Source organism: Podarcis liolepis (assembly GCF_965112155.1).
Source record: "Podarcis liolepis genome assembly, chromosome: 7".
Classification (NCBI taxonomy): domain Eukaryota; kingdom Metazoa; phylum Chordata; class Lepidosauria; order Squamata; family Lacertidae; genus Podarcis; species Podarcis liolepis.
The window spans coordinates 77,493,012-77,517,085 of record NC_139561.1 but is presented as its reverse complement, the minus strand read 5'-3'; the positions used below and the strand labels follow the sequence as shown (position 1 = coordinate 77,517,085).

Sequence of the window (24,074 nt, the reverse complement as noted above, 5' to 3'; positions counted from 1 at the left end):
ATTAGAGTTTTCTTCTCTTTCTCAGATAAACTGAGCCACGAGAAATCACTGTCATGGATCCTGCTGAAACAATAGAAACCATTAAAAAAGACCTTGCTGAAGAGAAGGCTGCTTTGGAGAAAAAAACATTAGAAGCTGTTTCAGCTGAAGCCAAAGAGCAGTCAAATTTATTAAATAACATCACGTTGGAAATTGCCATCACAGGAAGAGCAGGTGCCGGGAAATCATCTTTTGTCAATGCCCTGCGGGGCATGGAAGATGATGAAGAGGGTGCAGCTCTGACTGGGGTGACAGAAACAACAATGGTGCCACAAGAATATACATGCCCCACATTCCCCAAAGTCAAAATTTGGGATCTACCAAGAATTGGAACAAATAATTTTAGTGCAAAGGAATACCTAAAGAAGGTCAATTTCAGCAAGTATGATTTTTTCATCATCATCGCCTCAGGCCGCTTCACTGAGGATGACACCAAATTGGCTCTTGAGATCCATAAAAATAAGAAGAAATTCTACTATGTGCGCAGCAAAGTGGATATCGATATAGAAAACTACAGGCGGTCAAAACGCATCAATGTGGAGGACACCCATGAGATGATGCAAGCTGAGAAGACGACTCTTGACATTATACGGAAAGATAGCTATGATAATTTGAAGGCATTAGGTGAGTCTTCTCCAAGGGTCTTTCTGATATCAAGGCGGGATTTGAGCAAGTATGATTTCCCCCTGCTTCAAGAGACCTTTGAAAAGGAACAGGATGAAATCAAGAGAGATGTTTTAATTATGTGTTTTCCAATTTTAAAAAAAGATAGCATTAAAAAGAAAAAGGCTGCTATGGAGAGCCTGATATGGAAAACAGCCATGGTGAGTTGTTCTGTTGGGTTGATTCCTGTCCCATTCCTCTCACTTCGTTGTGACATTGGCATTGTGGTTTCGATAATGATACATATCTGCAAAGTTTTTGGCTTGGATGAAAATTCTCTCAGTATACTAGCAAATTATGTGGGGAAACCTGTTGAGGAGTTGAAATCTGTTATTGAACTTACCCCAAGCACCGGTAAGATCACGGCAGAATTCGTCATGGATATCTTGAAGAGGTCAACAATGTGGGGAGCAATCACAGCGGTAGAGCTGCTTCTGGATTTCATACCTGTGTTGGGGTCTCTCTATGGTGGGGGCAGTTCTTTTGCTACCACATACTACTTGCTGAAGAATTTCCTGGAAAACGCTGTGAAAGATGCAGAGAAAGTTCTGGCAAAGGCTGCTGAGCCCAAGAGACGCAAGTAAACAGCCAATACATCTACCTGGGAAGAGACATCCAGGTACAACATGCATTATCTCATTTTTCTACCACAGCATCAACCCATTGCTCCCTTCAGCTCAGCACTCGTAGGGTTGCCATATTTCCAAAAGTGAAAATCCGGACACAAAGGTTTTTGAGCTTTGCGTGGGGGAGGGGGGCCAAAGTTGATGAGCTTTTTTTGGCAAAATTTCCAAAAAACAAAAGATGTTTTTGGGCTATTTTTAGGGAAAGTCACCAAAAAACCCCCAACACTTCTGACATGGGGTGCCATGGTTTTCCATATGTTTTCACATACATTTTTACCAATTCTTGAAAATTCTGCCTGGATGCTACTTCCGATGGATTAATCCCAGACATATGGAAGTCCTGTTGTAACAATGCTTAATAGCCTGCCAGGGTGATTTTTGGCCAGTTAAGAGGTTCGTTATCTCCTACCTGTCAGTGTTAAAGTGATGGATGTATCCAAGGCAAATTAAAAAAAAGATGGCAAAGATCAAACCGTGGCCTTCTCTACTTCTCCCCCTCCAACATGCAGCAAATTTGCAGCAGCAAAACATAAAGAATGGAGAAAAGAAGAGAAGAGAAATGGCTTCAGAGAGTTCTATTGCTGATACGCTTAAGTAAATTGTGTTGCAGAATTAATGTCTGAAGGATAATTTAGCAAAGGTGAATCTTAAAATTACAGCCCTGGATCAAAAAGTTACTGATCTTAATGAGGAGATCTCAAAATCAGAAGCAGGTCAAATTAAACAAGATCTAACACAGATATCGTCTTGGGTGGGATCCTGCGAGACATGCTTATCCATGCAAAAATATACTATATAGTCATGTAGCCTTTAGTATATTTTGTGGTTATTTTGTTATTGGTGCTTTAAAAAATGTTTTAATGTATTCTCTCCCTCCTTTGATTGCTATTCTTTCCTTTCCCCTTATTTACTTAATCTCAATAAAATAATAAATATTAAAAATTTAAGAAATGTTTTTTCTGAATCCTCCCCACTGCAATTATTTTCCCAACTGTACTAATTTTTGTTTTAAAAAATCATTTAATCCAGGCATGGGAAAGCTATAGGCTACAGTCCAAATTTAGGTGTCCTAACCTGAATCACAAGCCTGTTTTCTCTCAGCCTCCTTGTTGTAATGATTAATCTTTTATTTTCTTCACCAGCTGGGTGGGTGGGTAGGGGAAGCCTGAGCCTTTGGGGAGGGTTTTTCCTCGGGAAGTAAGCATACACATACCCACAAATTTCCTTGTATTTTAGGATGCTATGAAACAGAGAAAGACGGGTTCATCTTCAACATAGTTGGAGGAGAGGGAGTTTTGGGTGTCCTCCTGCCACAAATAACTCCAGATCGGTGCTTCTTATTCTTTCTTTGTTTTGTTTTTGAGGGATATGTGCTTTTAATTTTTAATTTTTTCGTTTCTTGGTTTTTGAGAAAACCCCCAAATTTTGTTTGTATAAATATTCTAAAGCATTTAGAAAGTGGCAATGAACTTGAAGATGAGCCAGAAATCATTCTTCATTTTGTCCCAACATCAACTTAATTCATCTTCAGTTTGCCCAGCAATTATGGGAACTACTTCCACGTGTAGTTCAGATATTTTTCAAACTAATTCAGTGCACATTGAACTTGTTCATTCCAAGCACTAGCCAGTTGTTTTTGAGATTGTTATAGTCCGTATGTGATTTTAGCAGCTGCTGAAATAAAAATCCAAGTTTTTCTAGCTGTCAGAGGGGGCTACACTGACAGCTACTAGCAGCTACACTAAGAGATGGCTATGCATCAAGCTGGGAGTCAGCAACACCAGCTCTTATTTGTAGAATGAGTTTATCCCTCCTCAGAATGCAACTTTTCTGTAAAGCCTTACAGCCTTAAAGCCTTGGAGGTTGAAATGTTCCCCCACTGGCTGCCAACACAAATAAACAAACAAAGTAATATAGTTTTTATTGACAAATAGCAAAACACATTTAAACTCACTAGGTGTGACCAAGTATCTGTGCATTAATTACTCTGTACTCTCTCTGCTTATATCTGTGTTTTGGGTTCCAGACAACTCTAACCAAATAAAGCTCTGTGTCCCCATTCATTATAATGAGGAATCAAATAATCCCCTTTTGGCCAAAGTAGGTGAAATTTGCAGGCATAGAAGACCCTACAAATTGGATTAAGCCTACCTAAATCCAGGGGCTCTTTGTGGAGGAAGTTAAGTGGGTTTACTTTCCTCCATGCCTATATGATATTTTCATGGGTGGGTCTGCGCACAAGCTTCTCAGACTCTGCCCAACACCATCTGATTTACAACACTGCTTTGGCTTTCTGAACAGCTGAGAGCGAACTGCAAGGGACTTACGTTCCATGTTGAAGCTTCTGTGGCGCTGAGAACGGAACTTCATGAGGAAAATTACGGCAACTGAGAAAGAGACTTGGGACAATATGGCAGCAGGGGCTCTAGAGCTAAGTGTTGCTAGAAAAAATCCAGTTTATTTAAGAACACGTTTCACTTGGGCTGTGCATCAGATCCAGCCCAATCCAATTAATGAACTGGACTGGGCCAATTTGTATCAACATAGGATTGGGTCAGATTATGTTGAAGCAATCCCAGATCACACCAGATCAGGCCAGCCAACCCATCTCACTCACTATTTCATCTTTAAAAACAATTTATATACTTGTAATCACAACATATGAACCTACCCAGACCATGAGATCATCTTCCGAGACCCTCCTTCGTGTGCCTCCTCCTCAAGAGATTTGGAGTGTGGCAACACGAGAACAGGCCTTCTCTGCAGTGGGTGCCAGGCAAAAACATTCCTTTTCAACCAGGTTTTTGGCTGGTCCGATTTACATCCTATGCCCTTTTAAAATGTGTTTTTTTGGGGGGGGGTATTGTTCTGTTGTTTTATTTTTATTTGGTATCTTGCGAGACCCCCAAGTATAGGGCGGTATATAAATTCAATCAACAACAACAATGCCAAACACCTTCCAAAATGACTCAGAGCAACAACAACAATGACAACAATTTTATTATTTGTACCCTGCCCATCTGACTGGGTTGCGCCAGCCAGCCTGGGCACCTTCCAACATATATGAAACAGCCCCTAGGAGTTGGCTGCCATGCAAGGGAGTCTCTCAAACCTGAATCTCCTGGAGCGGTGAAAGAAGGCAGCTCAAGCATACAGCCGGACGAGATGGAAGGAAACATGGTGTCTACCTCAGTAAACAGCTCTCGGAAACAAGCTCTGGAAATTTGGGGTTGCCATGCTGAGAGCAGAGTTTGATGCATTCGTTAAAGCAAGCAATGCAAAACACTGGGAGAGAGCTAATGTCTCTGGAGTGGCCTCTTGCAGAATACGAGGAGCTGCTCGTATCCTCCCCTAGGGATAAAATGCTGGGGGGGCACACCTCGGGGTCTCATGGGGTTTACACTTGCCCAGCATGCTTCAGAGGAGGCCCCTCCCCCTGTGACAGCCTCTGATGACCACTTTAACCACAGAGTTAGGAGTCTACATGTGTTTCCACTCCAAATATCATATTTGTGGGGCAACCCCTCCCAAAAAAGTTGATGGGCATTGCCCTTGCGAGAAAGTAGCAGAAACACAACTCCTGCCGGGCTTGGAGAGGGAGAGGGAGCTAAGCAGCAGAGGTAACAGGACTGTGTGCTGGGGTGCCAACTTAAAATATGGGGGGAGGCAGATAAGCCTTGTTTCACCTCATAGATCACAAGATGTGGCACACGCACCCCATTTGAGTGGCAATGCCCATCACCTTGTGGGGAGCAGCCCCCCTCCAATATTTCAGTATCTCGGCCCCTGGGAGCTGGCATCTATAACTGTGCGCAAGTCATTCTCATGCTCCCCAGCTCCTCTCCCATCGCAGCTCAGCTCTGCATTCAAAATTGGTGCCCAGGCACTTCTGATTAAAGAGGCTGCTAAATCACTTTCTGAGTCACAGAATCATAGAATTGCAAAGGAGACTTTGGGACAAATTGACTTTTTCCTATTCATACTTCTTTCAGTCCATTAATGAATTGCTCTGTATATGATGTCAGACTAGAAAAAACTAGTGACCTATGTGAACCTGCTTGCAAGGATGGTCTCAAGTTATAATTTATGCAGGCTACAGCATTCTCTCTCTCTCTCTCTCTCTCTCTCTATATATATATATATATATATATGCTGCATTTCCTTTTTTCTTTAGGAACAGGAGTTAGCTCTGTATCACAAGTCCCATGCAACATCTATTTCAGAATTTTCTTTCCCTCATACACACTCAAACTGAAGGAGGGCATTCAGCTAGACAGGAGCCTCCACATTGGTGAAATAGAAAGTTGAGGTAATTTTAATCTGTTCTAGTATTTAAACTCTTGCATATAGAAAGTTGAGGTAATTTTATTTTTATTTTTTTATTTTTTTTGAAATTTATTATTATTATTATTTATCATATAATACACATATACAAGCATACAATCATACATTTCATACAATCTTTAAAAATATTCAAACATACTTACACTCAATCCCACAAATAGTTCCTTTCCCCATCACCATCCACCGACCCTTCACCCCACCTTTGTGTTGACTTCCAATCTACTCAATTACAATATCTTTCCACTTCTATTACTTTCTTTCACACACCTTTACCCTAATTTCATACTTCTTTTTCTATTACACGTTGTTTTCCATCTTATTTGATATTTCAGTATTTGAAACGGAACTTGTTTATTCTAATAGGAGTTCTGATTTTTCGATATGATTTTGCAAGTATCTTTTAAACACCTTCCAGTCCCTATCTATCTTTTCTTTTGAAATCCTTCCAATTTCTTCCATTGTTTTGGATATATTGTAATACTCCAATACTCTGTTTTTGTCGGTATTATACCACTTTTCCAGTTTTTCGCAATCAATAGCCTTGCTGCTACTGTTGCGTATAAATATAAGGTCTTATCTTCTTCCTTTAGGCTTCCTGGTACTATTCCCAATAAAAAACCTTCTGGTGTTTTCCTAAATGAGTATCTAAACATTTTTTTCATTTCATTATATATTATTTCCCAAAATTGTTTGATGTTTAAACAATTCCACCATATATGTATCATAGTACCTTTTTCCGTGTTGCATCGCCAGCAAATATCGCTACAATTTTTATTCATTTTTGCTATTCTTTCAGGTGTTAAATACCATCTATGTTGCATTTTAAGGTAATTTTCTTTCAGTATATAACACATGGTGAATTTCATATCTTCTTTCCACAATTTTTCCCATTGTTCAAACATAATATTTTTCCCAATGTCTTGCGCCCATTTAATTATTGATGCTTTAACCAGTTCATCCTTTGTTTCCCACTCTAAAATCAGATTATACAATTTAGATATATTTTTTGCTTTTTCTTGTATTAAATATTTATCGAATTTTGATATTTCTTTTTCAAATCCTAACTTTTTGTCTTTTGCTAATCTATACTTAATTTGAATATATTGAAACCAATCACTAATATGAGCTTTAATTTCTGTGTAGTCCTTTAATTCCAATTCCCCGTTTTCTTCCTTTAATACAGTTTTATAGGTAGCCCAATTTTCTTTCATATTTAATTTTTTCACTGCGACAATTTCTGCTGGCGATGCCCACCAGGGAGTTTTTGGTTCTAAAAGTCTTTTATATTTCTCCCATATTTTATATATAGATTTTCTGATTATATGCCCTAGGAAGCCTTTATGTACTCTCACTTTTTCATCTATTAAATAGGCATGCCATCCAAATCTCGTCTCTACTCCTTCTAAATCCAATACATCCGAGTCATCTAATTTGATCCATTCCTTTAGCCAGGTCAGACCCACCGCATCATGATATAACTCCATATCTGGGAGACCAAATCCTCCTCTCTCCTTCTTATCATTATTTTGTGTTTTATTCTTGGTTTTTTCCCTGACCATATGAATTTAGCTAAGTCTCTTTTCCAGTTATTAAAACATTTATCTCCTCCTAGTATTGGGATACTTTGAAATAAAAACATCATCCTTGGTAATATGTTCATCTTTATTACCGATATTTTCCCTAGTAAGGAAAGATTTAATTTTCCCCATACTTGCAAGTCATTTTTTATTTCATTCCATGTTTTCCCATAGTTCTCATTACTTAAGTCTATAGTATTTGTTGTTAAATTTATTCCAAGATACCTTATTTTCTTTTTAATTTCCAATCCCGTAATTTCTTGTAATTTCACTTTATCTTTTTCTTCCATATTTTTCACTAGTATTTTGGTTTTCCCATAGTTTAATTTGAATCCTGCTAATCTGCCATATTCGTTTATGCATTCCAATATTCTAGGTGTACATTGTAGGGGATTTTCTGTTGTGATCATAACATCGTCTGCAAAGGCTCTTAACTTATATCTTTTTTCACCAACTGCTATTCCTCTTATTTGGTTGTCCTGCCTTATTTTCTTTAATAGAACCTCTAATACTATTATAAATAACATTGGGGATAGGGGGCATCCTTGTCTTGTACCTTTAAAGATGTTGATTTCTTCTCCAAACTCTCCATTAATAATAATTTTTGCTTTCTGTTGGTTATATATTGCATTTATACCTTTTTGGAATTTTTCACCTAGACACAATTCTTTTAATAGTTTTTTCATAAATTCCCATGAGATTTTGTCGAAAGCCTTCTCCGCATCGATTGAAATCAGGGCTGCTTGTTTGTCTCTTCTTACTTGTAGATATTCCATTATGTCTATTATATTTCTGATATTATCCTTTATTTGTCTACCTTCCACAAATCCAGCCTGATTTTTATGTACTATTTTTCCTATAATTTTTTTCAACCTATTAGCCAGTAATCCTGCGTAAATTTTATAATTGGAATTTAACAATGAAATGGGTCTATAATTTGAGACCAATTCCAAATCCGTACCTTGTTTTGGCAGGAGCGTTATATACCCTTGAGTCCAAGAGTCTGGAACATTCCCCTTCTCTACTGCTTCCTCTATTACTTCTTTTAGTGGGTCAATTAATTCATTTAACATTTCTTTGTGGTATTCTGCTGGTATGCCATCTGGACCTGGGGAAAGTTGAGGTAATTTTAATCTGTTCTAGTATTTAAACTTCTTTCATAAAGCACGACTGTAATTGTTTCCTAGTTTTATTGGTTTATCTCTTTGCAAACCGCTTTGAGGTTTTATGAGAATCAGGCGCTGTATAGGTTTTCATGAAATAAACTAATTGGTTATATTAATCTCCTGGCCACCCTTACTAATCAGCTTTCAGTTTTACACGAAAGTCTCATAAATGGGAAATATTGTGAATTATCTAGACCCCCCTCCTTTGGCAATCACTCTGGGCTGAGTAAGGTAGTCTTCCATAAACATGGTTTTAACAGTGAGTCCGTAAATGACCATGGAGGCCACTTCTGGATCTACATGTCCTTCCACAGTGGGGACATTGGTTTCCGGGCGGGAATTAATCACGGTGTGGATTTGCCAAGTGTGCTTTCCTCTTAGCACGTTTCTCCCTTGTGTCCTGAGTTTGAGTGTCTTCAAAGCCCATGACACCTTTGGTAAAGGCTGTTCTCCAACTGGAGCGCTCGCAGGCCAGTGTTTCCCAGTAGTCAGTGTTTATACTACATTTTTTTAGATTTGCCTTGAGACAACATGTCATCGACACAATAAAAATGCATGAGTGGGGGGTTTATAGTGGGCCATTCAGATACCATTCCACTCTATTAATAGTTCTGCAACCCTTCCCCAATGTCACTCGGTTATTATTGCCATCTGGAAGGTCACTCTTGCTCTGTAGTGTGGCAAAAGTGGGCAACACACACACCCATCAGCATTTGTGTTACGAAAATGTTGCAGGGCTTTAGCAGAAAACTATGGACCCATGCCTATTGCAAACGAAGCAGTGTGACCATCGCATAACATTTGCAGATGCAAAGGGTATAGAAAGTGGGATCATGTATAATCACCCCAATATGAGTTCAGATATGAATGCTCAATAAAAAGGACACCTGGAAGTTCCCTACAGCCTTCCTCAAACTGATGCCTTCCAGATGTTTTGGACTTCATTGGCCATGCTGGCTAGAGCTGATGGGAGTTGTAGTCCAAAACCTCTGAAGCATTACTTGCTTTGGGAAGGCTGAGGTGAAATACTACTATACTGTGGGGTTAGGACAAAACTAAACCACCCCACCCACAATTTACCACTCTATTTGTGGTTGACAATCGGGAGTTTCAACCATTTGTTTCATTGTGGGGGGGTCAAAATGATGCAACCTGTTTGAGTGAGGGAATGGCATTTCATGTGGCATTCACTCCCTAACTCTTCAGCCCTGGCCTTCACACAAATTCATTTCGGTCTGGATAGATCAGGCCCATAGATCAATGTTAGTGCTACCCCCAGCATGAGGAAATTTGAAGGACTGGCTGCTTGAGTTCTGTCACAGGGTGTTGCCATTTTCTTGGCCTAGTCCAACAGGGCCAGTTCTATTATTAGCCAGGGTGAAGCAGCTGCCTCAGGTAGCAGGTGCTGAGGGTGTGCGTATTGGGGGAAGCTCAGTGGTGAAGGAGCGTCTCCACCCCCATCGTTCTGCCTGGAGCCTGAGGTCCAGCGCCAAGGGCCTTCTGGCGGTTCCCTCATTGCAAGAAGCAAAGCTACAGGGAACCAGGCAGAGGGCCTTCTCGGAAGTGGCGCCCGTCCTGTGGAACGCCCTCCCATCAGATGTCAAAGCGATAAACAACTACCTGACATTCAGAAGACATCTTAAGGCAGCCCTGTTCAGGGAAATTTTTAATGTGTGATATTTTAGTGTATTTTTGGTTTCTATGGAAGCCGCCAAGAGTGGCTGGGGAGGCCCAGGCAGATGGGTGGGGTACAAATAATAAATTATTATTATTATTATTATTATTATTATTATTATTATTATTATTATTATTATTATAGTGGTGGCGACTATCCCTAACCATTGCCCTTGAGGATCCCCACTAGCCACTCTCCTCTTTTAAGATGCCTTGAGATCCTTTGCATACCCTCCAAATTTCTCCGGTGAAAATAGGGACGTCCCATTCCATAATGATAATTTTACTATTTTTAGCCCCACACATTTTACTGGGTTGCCCCAGCCACTCTGGGCAGCTACCAACAAATATAAAGACATAATAAAACATTAAACATTTAAATAACTTCCCCATACAAGATTGCCTTCAGGCAGCTCAGGGGCCAGATAACTCCATACCCTCCAACATTTCTCCAATGAAAATAAGGACATCCTAAGGGAAAGCGGAACATTCCGGGATCAAATCAGAAACCAGGGTGGCTTCTCTAAATCAGGGACGTCCCTGGAAAATAGGGACACTTGGAGGGTCTGCCTTTGGTGTTTTTGCTTCAACAAACTGACATGGCTACCCCTTTGGAAATAGCCTTCCGAAGTCCCCAAGGCCATTTCCCTCACGTGAGGAGAGGACAGGGCTCCATTGCCCGTGTTCTGAAGTCATTCCATGTCTGACCCAGTTGCTTTCTGTCCATGGAATGGAGGGAGGGGCAGCAGCCATCTTGCCCTTCATCTCAGGCAACAAAACATCTTGGATTGATTCTTCCTCAGAGAATAGATGTCGGGGACTGTGAATGTGGTGGAGACAGGGGGCCAGGAGGCTGACCCGGGAAAGGGAGCCCCTGGTTTATGGAGCTGGGAGCCACCGGACAGGCAGCAGCCAGACCAGGCGGAGGAGGAAGAAGAAGAGTTAGGGCAGGATGAGGTGGAGGAAGAAGGGATGGGCCAGTTGACTCCCCGCCTTCCCCTGCTCCGCCATCTCCTAGAACCAGGAGGGGCTTGAAGAGGAATGAGCAGCAGCGGCTTCCATGCAGAAGAAGTCGCCCTGTGGGAGCTGCTGTCAGTGTTTCTCTTGCCAATAAAGTGTCAACTACCAGCCCTGCATCTTCCTGAGCTGCTGCAGTGGGCCATGACCATTATGTTCCAGTGTGTTTTTGCTAAAACTTTTGGAAACCATCTGAACCTTTGAAGTGCTTTCGCCTGTTGCACAGCTTAGCAGAGTATAGCAGAGTACCACAGCAATTGTTGAGCAACTCTTGAGATTGTTGAGCAACTCTTGAGATTGCCCAGCTGGACAACCAGCAGGAACACCGCTGACTAGTAACTTGATACTTGTTCTTTTATTGCGGTATTTACAGCAATACCTATTTGCAACAAAACTTGTCATTCTCAGCAACTCCTCAGAACTAACCACACCACACTAACACTCTCCAACACACACCAGTGTTATAGGTCATGCCTATATAAGGAACTCAGCCAATCACTGGCCTGTTGCTGGGTCTCCTTATCTCTGGCCAGATTCCTTTCATGTCCTGCCTTCTCATACGGTGGAAATTCTAACTGCAAACGTCCTAAGCTGCCTGCAAATCATGGATTTCAACACTTTTAACCAAAAAAAGCAAAACTGCACACACACACACACACACATGCAAAACCCAAGCTCACAAAATCCTTCCTAGCCCAAATAGTCTGTAGGCTCTACTACCCTCAGACTGAACAACCCTGAGGCAACAAGACTCATGTTTTTAAAAGATGCCATAACAAGAAGTTCAAAATAGTAGCAAGTCCTTACTTTATTAATTTTGAACTTTTAACCATGTTTTAAAACAGTATCTAGCCCCTGTGGTCCAGGCAAATCTCCCCAGCCACCTAACCCAGAATGTGTCCCTTTGAGAGATGACCCTCTTCCGCAAAGCAAGGGAGAATAGAGGGGCTGTTGCATTAGTGTCAGCAAAGCATTTTGAAAGTAAAAGGGGGAGAGGAGAGCAGGCAGTGTAACAGTTTTGCTTTGTTCAGAGGGGAAATTTAAGTTCGAGTTCTATGAAACAGAAATCCAGTTTATCATCTTAGTTACCTTTATGACAAAATTAGCCCCCCTTCATATCAACACAAAAAATTCAGTGTTCAAGGATGAATCTTCAGGCACATAGCAAATTCCTTTCCTTTACCTGTGGAACTTAATTGAGCACCACAGAAAATAAGTTAAAATAAGGATGAGAAACCTTGACTAAATCATAACTGCCTGAATCGGCAAAGATAAAATACATAAAAATACAAAATAAAAGACACAAAATACATAATAAAAACAAGAACAAAAATAAGCCAATTATCCCCCACCCCCACAAAGGAAGAGAAAGCCCGTTCTTATGTTGCCACCTTCTGGATCTCTTGTGTAGGAGCCACATGAAGGAGGGCCTCGGAAGAGGGTCTCTGAGTCGCTGTAGGTTCATACAGAGAGGCTGTCCTCACCCTCTTTTGGTCTTGGGAAGGCTGCTCTGCCTAGGGCTCTGGGTTCCAGGGCTTTCTTTCGAACCCTTTCAGCATCCTCAGCTAGATTATTCAGGAAGCTTGACAGCATCAAATAAGTGGTGGCAAAAGACACCCCTGCTGCTACCAAGCTTCTAACTAGGGGAGGCGGGAATAATTCTTTTGCACAATTGGTTATTTTCTTTATAACCAGATCGATGGTAATTTCTATCATCTGAGGAGACTTCATCACGGCCTTCAGTTCTTCAACAGGCTTCCTGGCCAATCTGGCCCGCCTAGCTAAGGAGCCATCATCCAGCTCAAACATCTTGTAGAAGGCAACCATGGACCCAAGCAAAAGGGCAACATCACAAGCCGGAGGAAGGTTTGGAATGGGAATGGGTATGAGATCAGCATTGATGACAGCAGATGCCAGGGATATTTTCCACAGGAGGCTCTTCAGCTCAGATTTCTTCTTTTCCTTGAATTCAGGGGAAAACATGGGAAGGCTGAGCAGGAATGCAAGTCTCTTCAGGCTGGGCAGATCTTTCTCCAAGGTCTCCACCAGTTGGGGGAAGTCATACTTGTCAAGGTCCCAGGAGGAGATCAAAAAGACTTGAGGGATGGTGTTCCTGAAGCACTTCCTAAGCTGCTTCTTCAAGTCATCCCTCATCTTTTCAAGGACTTCCTCTGCATTGAAGGTATTTGGGTAAGACTTTTCCATGTTGTATAGATCTGAATCTACTTTGGAGCGCACAAAATAACACTTCTTCTCCATCTTCTGGATTGCCTGAGCTAGGTCAATGTGGTTGGATCGGAATCTCTCTGAGCCAACAATGATAAAGAAGTCATAGCGGGGGAAATCCACCTTCTTAAGGTAACTGTCTGGTGAAAAATCTGGGGATCCAATTCCTGGCAGGTCCCAGAATTTCATTTTGGGATAGTTAGGATGCGGATAAGACTTGGAATCTAGTGTAGTTACTGTCACTCCTACAGGGGCGGCACCATCATCTTCTGCCTTCAGGCCTCGCAGAGCATTGATGAGGGATGATTTCCCAGAGCCCGTCTCTCCAGTGATGGCAATGTGAAGCTCAGTGTTTTCCAAATCCTCCAGCTCCTCTTTTACTATAAAAGCTGCTTCCTTCATTCCACCATCACTGAAAGCCTCCATAAACCTATCATATATCTCGATTGCTATATTGAAAAGTTCACCGGGGTCTGTGTTCAAGCCTATAATTTTCAATATAGCCTGGAAAATCTCAGACAAGGATGAAAGTTTTTCCTCATATGAATTCATCCTAGAAGAAAAAGGGAGAGCTCAGAAAGGCTTTGTCAATACTATTGACCCATCTAGCTGGGAAACTCAGTGATGATTTACACTCAGCTCAAATATAAATATTTTAGGCTCAGCAAAAAAATGTTTGAATTTTGATATTGTGGGTATTGGGGAATTAACATCTGTTGGAGTGTTAATGTTGTGAGCCCTTCCATCTTGTGCTGAGGTGGTGGGTGGGTGGGTGTGCAAACACAGCACCATATATCAAAAAGACACCACACTTTCCAGTGGCTTTCCACTGGAAGATTCCAAGGCAAGTGTTGGCACTCTTGAAGTCTCTCCCTACACTGGTGATGGGGTGTTTGTTTGAGGCGGCAGGAAATGAAGAGTTTTGAGCAAGATTTGCTGGGAGGAAGAAGGAGGAAGAAAGACTGGGATCCATCTTGGGCAGGCTGGCTGCAGGCTGACTGGGAGAAATGCCCTGGGGCTGCACTACTGCGGGGGGACAAATCCCTCTTGAAAAGAGCATGCTGTAAGATCTGGACTCCCTCCGTGCAGACTGAAAATAGGGTAAATAGGTGAATTTCTTAAAGTCTCTGCTGTGTCTCAATTCTGCAAAGGACCACAGACCCCATGGGCTCTTGCCACTGCTTGGCAGACAGAGAGGGAGGTTTTCTAACTCTGCTTCAGAAGCATGCCATTTGCTTCCCAATGCTGCTATAAACCTTAGGGGAAAGCTCAAGAGGAGCAGAAGATCAAACATCATTGGGATCACAAGCCTGCCAGCTGAGCAAGGGGAAAGCAGGCTGGGAGGGAAAGACCTTGAAGGACCTCTGATAAGACTTACTTGCTCCTCAAGATCCTTGACAAACAGTTGTTTGAGGATAGGATAGTTTATCTTCTCACTTCAGCTGCTCACACTCTCCTGTTCTCTCTGGACTTTGTGGCAGAAGAACTAGTTCAGAGTTTTGCTGAAAAACAAAGCAATTGTCCAAATCTCATGGACAATTGTGAAAAACATTGAGATGGGCAGACCTCAGAAGGCTGTTGAACCAACTTTGTCTTTCTCAGTTAGGCTGAGATGCATCCCATAACAGGAAGCATAGGGTAGATCCACTCAGTGATGTAACGTGGGGGGGGGGGTCAGTGGGGTAGTTGTCTCGGGCACAAGTTTTTAGGGGGCACAACCTGAAATATACTCAGAGTCCTGTAGTGATTTCATGCTCTTTATTGCAGCTTGTAAAACAGTGATTGAATTGCCCCCCAAATCTCATGCTTCTTATATACATTATTTACCCAATGAGTCCCATCTGATTGGCTGATTCTGCTTACCTCCTGGAGCCTGATTGGTCTTTTCCTGCAGGCCAATCAGTTGTTGCATTCTAGAATCCTACTCCCCCCCCCCCCCGCAAAGAGCTCAGAGTCTCCTTTAATGCAATCAAGCTCAAAAAGTAATGGAAATCATCATAGTTCCAAGAGAAAATTCGACTCCTCACCTGCTGCCTGTCCGATTTCTTGAATCAAAGCTCAGTCCACTCCTCGGAGGTTTCACTTCCAGGTTTCTTAACACTTTTCTCCTTCAAACTCTTTCTTTCTCTCTTTTATTCCCTCTTATCTTCTGTTCTTCTCACTACTAAAAGCAAATACTAAAGTGAAGATGTGGATGAAGAAAATGTAAGATTGCTAGAGAGTTTAAAACTTCCCCTCCCCTTCTAGGTCTCTTAACACTTTTTACCTTCCAACTCTCTTCCTTCCTTTCTTTTATGCCCTCTCCCTCCTGGTTGTATGAGCAGAAGTTGGTAGTATTTCAAAAAAGGGAAGAATTGTGCCTGTTGTCTATCTCTCAGAAATCTATATGTGCATGCATTCACACATAACCCTTAAAACATATTTGTATGAGGTGTTACAAAAGTAACCAATAAAAAGAATAATTTTAGAAACGTCACCGGGGTGTGTGTGAAAAAAGGAGTCAGGGGGTCGAAATAAGTGATGCAGAAAGAGCCCAGAAATATTCTTAAAGTGTGGTACTGGGGAAATATCCACATCGGGTTCTTGTCAACTAAGTTTTACTCAGCATAGACTCACTGAAATTAATAACCATGCCTAAGGTTCATTAATTTCAGTAGGTTTACTCTGAGTAAATGTTAGTTGAAGACAACCTATTATCAGCAACATTATCTTGTCCCGAAAGCTATATAAATATAATGAATAAATAAATCAGTGGGGTTTTGTTTGTCTGTCTGTCTGTCTGTCTGTCTGTTTGAATTGATATGGGGAGGCGATTTTGCAGCAGGACTAAGGTGCATGGAGAAGGGAAGTTTCATATTTTGTACCACAATGATGGAAGGACACAGAAAGCCCCGAGAGGGCGACTTGGGAAAGTCGTAGAAACATAGCACTGTAGAGTTGGAAGGGACCCTGAGGGTCATCTAGTCCAACCCCCCTGCAATGCAGGAATATGCAGCTGGGCCATACAGGGACCTGCAACCTTGGCGTTATCAGCACCATGGTCTAACCCACTGAGCTATCCAGGCTCATCAGGCAGCACCAACCCAGAACCGAGAGAAACTCCAGCATCTTCTGCCCTGCCTCGAACCCTTGCCATGCAGTTTCTCTAATCAGAAGTAGCTCACAGATACCATTTTTGCACGTCAGCAAGTGCTGGGGCGCAGCCGTGGTCCTGCTGCTTTCTTTCAGGAAAAATACCCATGGGGGGGGGGCTTTGCAGAGGAATATATTGAATTAACACGCAAAAGGGAGACCGGTTGCATTGGCTTCAGGGCAGTTACTGAAAACTCTAAAAGTAGGACTATCTACTTGTGGCATGCTATTTATTCCCTTTGCTGCGGGGAAAAGGGGCAGCCTTTTAGAACATCATTGTTGATAATATTATTGTTTACAATACGATATGATCAGTCCTTTTTTCTGGGGGTGGGACGCAGGGGTACACATACCCCTAAACAGTTTGTTGTTACCAGCTCTGATGGTGGCTTCCTTTCCTTTCCCAGAAAGGAATCAGGAAGATGTTAGTGCACACAACCTCATGCCAATGTGGAAGTTACTGTGAGCTGTGTAATATGAGGTAATGCATGTTCTTTGCACTTCCAAGTGCAATTCCAAGCATTAGCTAACCCGCAGCAGTGAAACAAACAGCGGAAGAAAGGCAAGGAGTGGAACGCTAACGAATCCCCCCCAAAGCCCCAGATGCAAACGCAGCCGACACAAACTTAAGTAAGGAGACGGTCCCCGAGCGCTTCACCTTTTCCGCGCCCGAATAAACCCCAAAGGCTAAATCAGCTGTCTGGCGCTCCCCTTCGATATGCACTCTCCGCTGGACTATAGGCGACCCTACCCCGGCAAATTACCGCTAAACCAAAGGAAATTGGAGACCCCCACACCGAACCTGATCCGAAGGGCGCGTTCTGTCCTTCAGCGGGCTGCCAAAATGCGAGAAGAGTCCACGGAAGCGCTCAAGCTGCGCTCCAGCAAGTCAGCTGTCGGGCGGCGCTCCGGAGAAAGGTGAATAATCCGAAGGGCGGCAGCGCTTTAGTAGATGCTCGTTGCGCTCCTCTGAGGCTTTAAAGAGAAGCTGGCGCCGAAGCTGCTCCCGTGGCCACTCGGCGAGCTCCTCCAAGGCTTAGAGGGAAGCTGCCGCCAAAGCTGCTACTGCGAACCTGAAAAATTAACCTAAAGAAGATGAACAGGAGAATAGAGCCTAATACAAACCTAATACAAACCTTCCAAAAACGCTGGGGCTAGCCGGCGAAAAGAGGGCGAGCCCCTTCTGCGCCGGCCCTAAATAGGGCAGGCCACGCCCCCCAGCCAGGCGATTTACTGGCTGGGGGGGGGGGGGAGAGACGCGGCCGGGATTCCCCTGTTCTCACGTGGGAGTGGGCGTGAAGCCCGCAACCCCACCTCCTGGGCAGGCCGGAAGTGGCTTTCTTTGCACTTCTGACCATTTACTGTATTTATTTTCCCTGATTTGAACTATAAAATGGTGGTTTTGAATGGTCAAATGAGAGTACCCCTAAACATGTTTTAGGAAAAAAACCTCTGGGTATAATACGATATGATAATATAATATAATATCACAATAGCTATAGTATAATTAACATAATAACAATAAAAAGGAAAAAAAGGCTAAAAAAAGCCAACCAACCAGCAACTGTTTCTGTCGCCCCCACCAAGCAAGAAGCTCAGAATCTCCTTTAACGCAAACAAGCTGAAAAAGAAACGGAAATCATTCTAGACCCAGGAGAAAAGTTCAACTCCTTACCTGCTGCCGGACCGATTTTTTGCAGCCAAGCTCAGTCCTCTTCTCGGAGGTTTTGCTTCGAGGTTTCTCGCGCTTTTCTCCGTCCTGCTCTCTCCCTCTCTTTCCCTTTCATACCCTCTCTCTCTCCCGATCGTCACACCACTAAAAGCAAAAAAGAAAGCGAAGGTAGCCAGCGAGGATGAAATAAGATCCCAACAAATAGCCGAAGCCTCATTCCTGGCCAGAGTCCAAGCAGCCCGTTTGCCATCGGGGATGCTGCCTTTTCTGGAAAGTACCAAAGGATCATCTGTGGAAGCATCCCATGGAAGTAATCCTTTACTGTTGTTGCCTCTGTGCCAGCGGCATAGCGTGGGTTGTCAGCACCCGGGGCAAGGCAAGTAATTTGCGCCCCCTAACCCGGGGCAAGGCAAGTAATTTGCGCCCCCTAACCCCTAACCTGCCGCCGCTGCCAGCTTCTTCTTGCGGCTGCCTGGGCTGGGGTATTTACGGTAAGGTAGCCACAGCGGCGGGTCCGTGTCAGGTGATCTGAGGCGAGTTGCTGCTGGCGCTGCCGCCCAAACGACACCGCTTGCCCAGAGGAGGAGGAGGGCAGAGAGGCGAGGAAAATGCAACATGGCCCAGCAGCAGCTGCGGCGGGGCTGTGAGGAGGGGCTGCCTGGCGCGCCCTCCGCAGCCCTGATGCGCGGGGACCGCGGCGAGCGCTGAGAGCCGCTGCCAGCTCGTCGGTTCCGCGAGATGGGGCTCTGCTACAGCCTGCGCCCGAGGCTCTTCCACGACTCCGGAGGCGGCGAGCGCCCCCCATGTTGCGCCCGGTGCAGCCGGCCCCCCTTGCACCCCCCACGCTACGCCACTGCTCTGTGCCAGTCTCAGCAGCACCTGAGTTGTCGGCACTTAAGCAGCGTGGCATTGATGGAAGAGGGCTACCCAGAACCTGGCCTTCCTGCTACTGCAGTGTAGAATATTTGCAACGGACCGTAGAAACTTTCATTATTATTTTTTAACCTTCCAGTTAATCAGGTACATTCATTTCAGCTGGTGTGCTCTGAGCATGAGTAATGTGGGATAAAATCCAGAGGCTGGGGTGTAAATGGCAAGCTGGGGGAGCAGAGCAGTGCTATGAGGAAAATTTGGCTGATCAAGGCATGGGATGTCCATGGCTGCACAACCAGACCTGCATCTGCAATACATCAGATGTAATAATAATACCAATAATATTATTTATTATTTATACTCCACCCATCTGGCTCTGGGAGGCTTACAGCACATAAAAAATTGCAAAGCATTAGACATTAAAATCTTCCCTTCAGATGTCTTCTAAAAGTCAGATAGTTGTTAATTTTCTTGACACCTGATGGGAGGGCATTCCACAGGGCGGGCGCCACTACCAAGAAGGCCCTCAGAGCTGGACCTCAGTGGAGATGGGGGTGGAGAGGCTCCTTCAGGTATACTGAGGCGAGGCCATTTAGGGCTTTCAAGGTCAGCACCAACACTTTGAATTGTGCTCGGAAACGTACTGGGAGCCAGTGTAGGTCTTTCAGGACAGGTGTTATATTGTCTCAGCAGCCACTCCAGTCAGCAGTTTAGCTGCCGCATTCTGGATTAATTGTAGTTTCTGGGTCACCTTCAAAGGTAGCCCCACGTTGAGTGCATTGCAGTAGTCCAAGTGGGAGATAACTAGAGCATGCACCACTCTGGCAAGACAGTCCACGGGCAGGTAGGGTCTCAGCCTGCGTACCAGATGGAGCTGGGAGACAGTTTAAGAATGCAATGACAACAAGGTTCTGCCTCCTGTCTGAAGTGTGTCATGTTCTTTCTTCCAACCCTGTCTCTGCATAGACCTCACTTGTTATTTGCATCAAAATAGACGGGTGTGGGTGTATGTGTCAGAGAACGTATTGCATTAGCATGTGCCTCTGTTCTGCTTAAAGGGAGCCCTTTCAACACCAACTTTTCTGCTGAGGAACTCCTGGGCATCCTTTGTCATGTGACCCATTTGCATTGCAGATAATTCTGAGAATGGAAAAGCATCATAAGCATGTTATATTGGTTCACATGTAGTGCTGCTCAGACCTGTCAGGTTTCACTGTCAAGGTCCATAGGCTAGGCATCTGTATAAACTCACAGACAGACTTGCCTTGTTGTACATGTGCACTGAAGATCAGTAGTGATGACCGTGTATCACCAATTTTGATCTAGGAATGACATACTGCATTTTTCCATGTATAACACCCCCCCGTGTATAAGACACCCCCTATTTGGGGGGACTACAAATTAAGAAATTTGTACAGTGCACTATCCGTGTATAAGAGGAACCCAATTTTTAAACATTATTTTAAGGTCTTATACTATACACAGAAGAGTATGGTACATACTTCTGATGGGAGACCCCGAATAGAGACAGAAAACCCCTATGCAGTTTTAAATCACCAAGGACCATTGAGCTTATCTCCAACAAAAGCCTAATTAACTGGTGCAGGCATGTACTTGTTACTAAATGCTCTGCTGGTGATGATTTTCAACTGTATACCCTGCATAACCTTGAAAGGGAAAGTAGCTTTGGGTTTTTAATATCTTGGAGCAGAAATTAGATCCTGTTTACAAGTTCCCCTCTCCCCCTCCCCTGCCCAACACACAGCTCTGCTCAAACAGGTGATTTCTAAGAAAACAAAAGTTAATGGGGTTGCTGTAGGTCCTCCTCCTTCTTGCAAATCATTTCTTGGACTGGGCTGAGTCCTGATTGGGTTTCTGAATTCTTACCGCAGTACAGTGTGTCAAAAGATTTCAAATGTGAATGGAACATTTTGACAGATAGCTAAAAAAGAGAAATAAACTGTTTCCAATGTTGCCTTTTGCATTCTAAAGAAACAAAATATTTGAAAAATGAAACTAACTTTCCTTTGTTGGACTTGCTTTAAAAAGATGGATACAAATAGAAATTGTCTCCTCTAGAGGGAGATTGTTAAATTGTTGCTGCAGTCTACTTGGGGACTTTACAGCTGTGAGATTAAGATCGTGGGACCAGTCTTTTGACCTTGAATAAAAATGTGTTGGGAGGAAGTTTTGGTGCTTGCTTTTTGCAAGACAAGTGCTTTGTTGGAGCAGATGCATGAGAAGATGGATTTGATGAATGAGAAGATGGATTTGATGACTGTTGTAGTCATTAACTGCGGACAAACAGGGAATACTGATACAGAAATCATTCAGAGACCAACTCAGAAACCTCTTTTGACTGGGCAAGTGCAAGTGCAGAAGATAATGGAGGAGGTTGCGGTTGCACCTCAAGTAATACAAATGGAGAGATCCAAGGCCCTGCAGGAGCATAAGCCACTGTTTTTGAAGATTGAATTTGGAGTGGGCCAGGGGGAGTCTGGAGCTGAGGAGGCTCTTAACTTCAGAGGGACTTTGAAATATGCTTTTAAATATTTTTTGGATTACTCTGATGACTGTGGGGGAGTGGGACTGTGGGGAATGGGCTGGTCTGATGAGGGGAGATGGAGATAATTTTGGGCTGGAATCTCCCAGAGACCTACTCCTCAATGAGAAAGGAAAGAAATTAAGAAAGAGACCAACAAAATTTAAAACAAAATTGAGAAAGATGGAAAGAATTTGCTGAAACAACTAATTAAACTAGAATACAAAAAGGGAGGTGTGAGGAGGTCAATGAAACAAGCAAATGGAAGTTAAAGATATGCAATATGGGATTTGTGTTTTTTTTTCTTTTTGTTGTTGGAAAGGGAGGCAAAATGGCGACGGAGGTAGCAGCCTAGCCAGAACCTCCCTTCTTCAATTAAGCTTTTAATTAGGTTTTAGCCATCTTCTGACCCTATGTTTATATTTTTAGTCGTCATTTTCCCCCCCTCTGCTTTTAGCCCAATGGTTTATTGTTTTACTGTTTTATTATCTACTGTTTTATGGCTCAACTCGATTTAGCGTAACAAGGAATGCTAAAGAAGATAGATTGCAGTCTTTGCAACTAACACACAGCTTTCATCCATTGAAGGGAGGACGAACACGCTGTATCGTCAAGGCTGAGGTAAATTATTCCCCTTTCCAAAAATATTTCCGCGGTGAGCGTTGAAAGCCTTAAAGCTGAGAACTAAAGACGGAAAAGGGAGCAGAAACCCTAGAGGCCCACCAAGATAAAGGGCAAGCATGAAACCTTGCTTATAAAACAACCCTCCCCACCTTTCGAAGCTGGGAAACTGGAAGATAAACATAATCCGTCTTGTGAGTGAGACAAGTGAAGCCAAAAAAACCAGGACTAAGAGACTCCAGCAAACTGCTCCCAATTACCTTTTTCCACGCTCAATATGGTCCTTACAAGAAAGAACTATATGGACCTGGGAATTGCACCAATATCACCTCAGGGGGAGTGGGAGCCCCGAAGGAAGCAAAGTAAAATCACCAAATACTTCCCCCATAAAGAAGGGAGTAAGAATCCACAGCACGAGAGCACCCCAAAAGAAATTGCCCCTACTGTGCTGGATTGGTCATTACAACGCAAAAACTTACAAACTGAGCTTGAAAGACCAAATTATTCCATGAGCTGGGCGCAGGAACTGGACCTAGCTGAGAACGCCCTGATGACCAATTCCCCCAACCCCAATGACCTCGAGCACCAAAAATCAACCCAGAATCTCAGGGAAAACCAGCAAGACCCTCAGAATCTCAGGGGAAACCAGCAAGACCCTCAACCCACAGCGAATGCCAACAGCATAGAAGAGAGGGGTGACCAGTTACACGATCAAATAGATCAGATACGCACAGACCTCTACAACATAAAAAACTTCCTAGCAGTAACAAATGGCCTACTCCTGACGCTTGTGGAGAATTTCAAACAAGCAAAAAGAGCCACAGATCAGTCCTTGGACTCAGAGGCTAGAATCCACATACCACCCAAAAAGAACTCACGCAAAAGAAAACTGGAACCCAAGATGAAGAAAACTAAAAACATCAAAAAATTTAAGCCGTCCAAAAAAACCCAACACATCAGTAAAAAATAGTGGCAGAAACTCTTCAACTTATTATCATCACCTCCTATATCCACACAAAAAATCAAAGCTCAAGGCACCAAAGAGATCGACAAGGGAGACTCACCAAAGACCAAACCCCTCCCCATATGTGAAAATAATTCCCCAAGTACATTCAAAGAAATAAGCCCCCCCACGGCTGTTCTCCCCCTGTGTTCGCCCAGCCTGACAAAAGCAACCAAACTACAGCTGGATGTTCCTGTCTTGAATCCACCCAGGGCCCCTGTAGCAACTGCAAACAGAAGTAAGTCGGGGATCTCCAATATAGGCGGGAACCCGCAGGAACTCCAAGCCCCCAGTAGAAAGAAAGAATGGATCCTGGTCCTAAGCCCGCAAAACATAGTATTCACGAGCTATCCAAAACCACTGGGTCCTCACACAGGGACAGACCGTGTGAGGCACCTGCTGACTATTATAAACAACATTCTACCTGGGGCAGTTAAAGCAACCGACATAGACAGTATAGACTACCTATATCAAGATGGACATTCAGTCTATGCCCTGATCACTTTCACAGATCATAATCTGGTCAACTTCAACTTTAGAACAAGAAATCTATTTTTAAAGAAAGGAATAGATTTATTAAGAATCTTTGAAAACAGAGCCCCGCTAACCTCCCTACTGGCGGCCAAGGGGGTAGGGAGACCAGGAACAGAGGTACAAAACGATAGAGTGCACATGCAACAAAACCAGCAAAACCAGAGCCTAGTGCACCAGCAGGAAAACATAGCTCCTACTGAGACTCAACTTCATTTGAACGACAGAGAGGACTCTTTTTCCATAGAAGAACATGCCCTAATAAATCGGTTCTGGTCACTGCAGATGCCAGCCCAAAAGGAAATCTTGGTCAGACTGGACATCCTGAGAAGCAGACTGACCAAAAAGGAGGTCCATGTTGAGACTAC

The 24,074-nt window shown here is 43.3% G+C and overlaps 4 protein-coding genes across 6 annotated transcripts in view; 2 read left to right on the top strand and 2 right to left on the bottom strand.

The window, feature by feature from the left end:
• The window catches only part of LOC310712397 (interferon-inducible GTPase 5-like), a 99,481-nt gene extending 97,311 nt beyond the window's left edge, over nt 1-2,170 (top strand). For both annotated transcript variants that reach the window (XM_083515412.1, XM_083515413.1), the window contains exon 2: nt 26-2,170. In XM_083515412.1, the coding sequence (XP_083371538.1) occupies nt 54-1,286 (1,233 nt within the window). In that variant the 5' untranslated portion in view covers nt 26-53 and the 3' untranslated portion in view covers nt 1,287-2,170. The remainder of the gene's footprint in view (nt 1-25) is intronic.
• The window catches only part of LOC310712400 (interferon-inducible GTPase 5-like), an 88,591-nt gene extending 70,249 nt beyond the window's left edge, over nt 1-18,342 (bottom strand). Inside the window, exon 1 of the mRNA XM_083515427.1 lies at nt 18,140-18,342. The gene's annotated coding sequence lies outside the window, so the exon portion shown is untranslated. The remainder of the gene's footprint in view (nt 1-18,139) is intronic.
• LOC310712383 (interferon-inducible GTPase 5-like) overlaps nt 1-24,074 on the top strand; it is a 323,482-nt gene that overhangs the window by 2,480 nt on the left and 296,928 nt on the right. The gene's annotated exons all lie outside the window — the stretch shown is intronic.
• On the bottom strand, nt 12,338-17,613 carry LOC310712390 (interferon-inducible GTPase 5-like). The gene is made up of 5 exons (XM_083515398.1): nt 17,267-17,613; nt 15,599-15,640; nt 15,360-15,440; nt 14,711-14,834; nt 12,338-13,885 (listed from the first exon to the last, which is right to left on the bottom strand). Exon 5 carries the CDS (start codon nt 13,882-13,884, stop codon nt 12,568-12,570), a length of 1,317 nt encoding a protein of 438 aa, XP_083371524.1. The 5' UTR covers nt 13,885; nt 14,711-14,834; nt 15,360-15,440; nt 15,599-15,640; nt 17,267-17,613; the 3' UTR covers nt 12,338-12,567.

Coding starts and splice junctions, on each gene's coding strand:
- LOC310712390 (XM_083515398.1), bottom strand. CDS start 13,884: ATGAATTCATATGAGGAAAAACTTTCATCCTTGTCTGAGATTTTCCAG.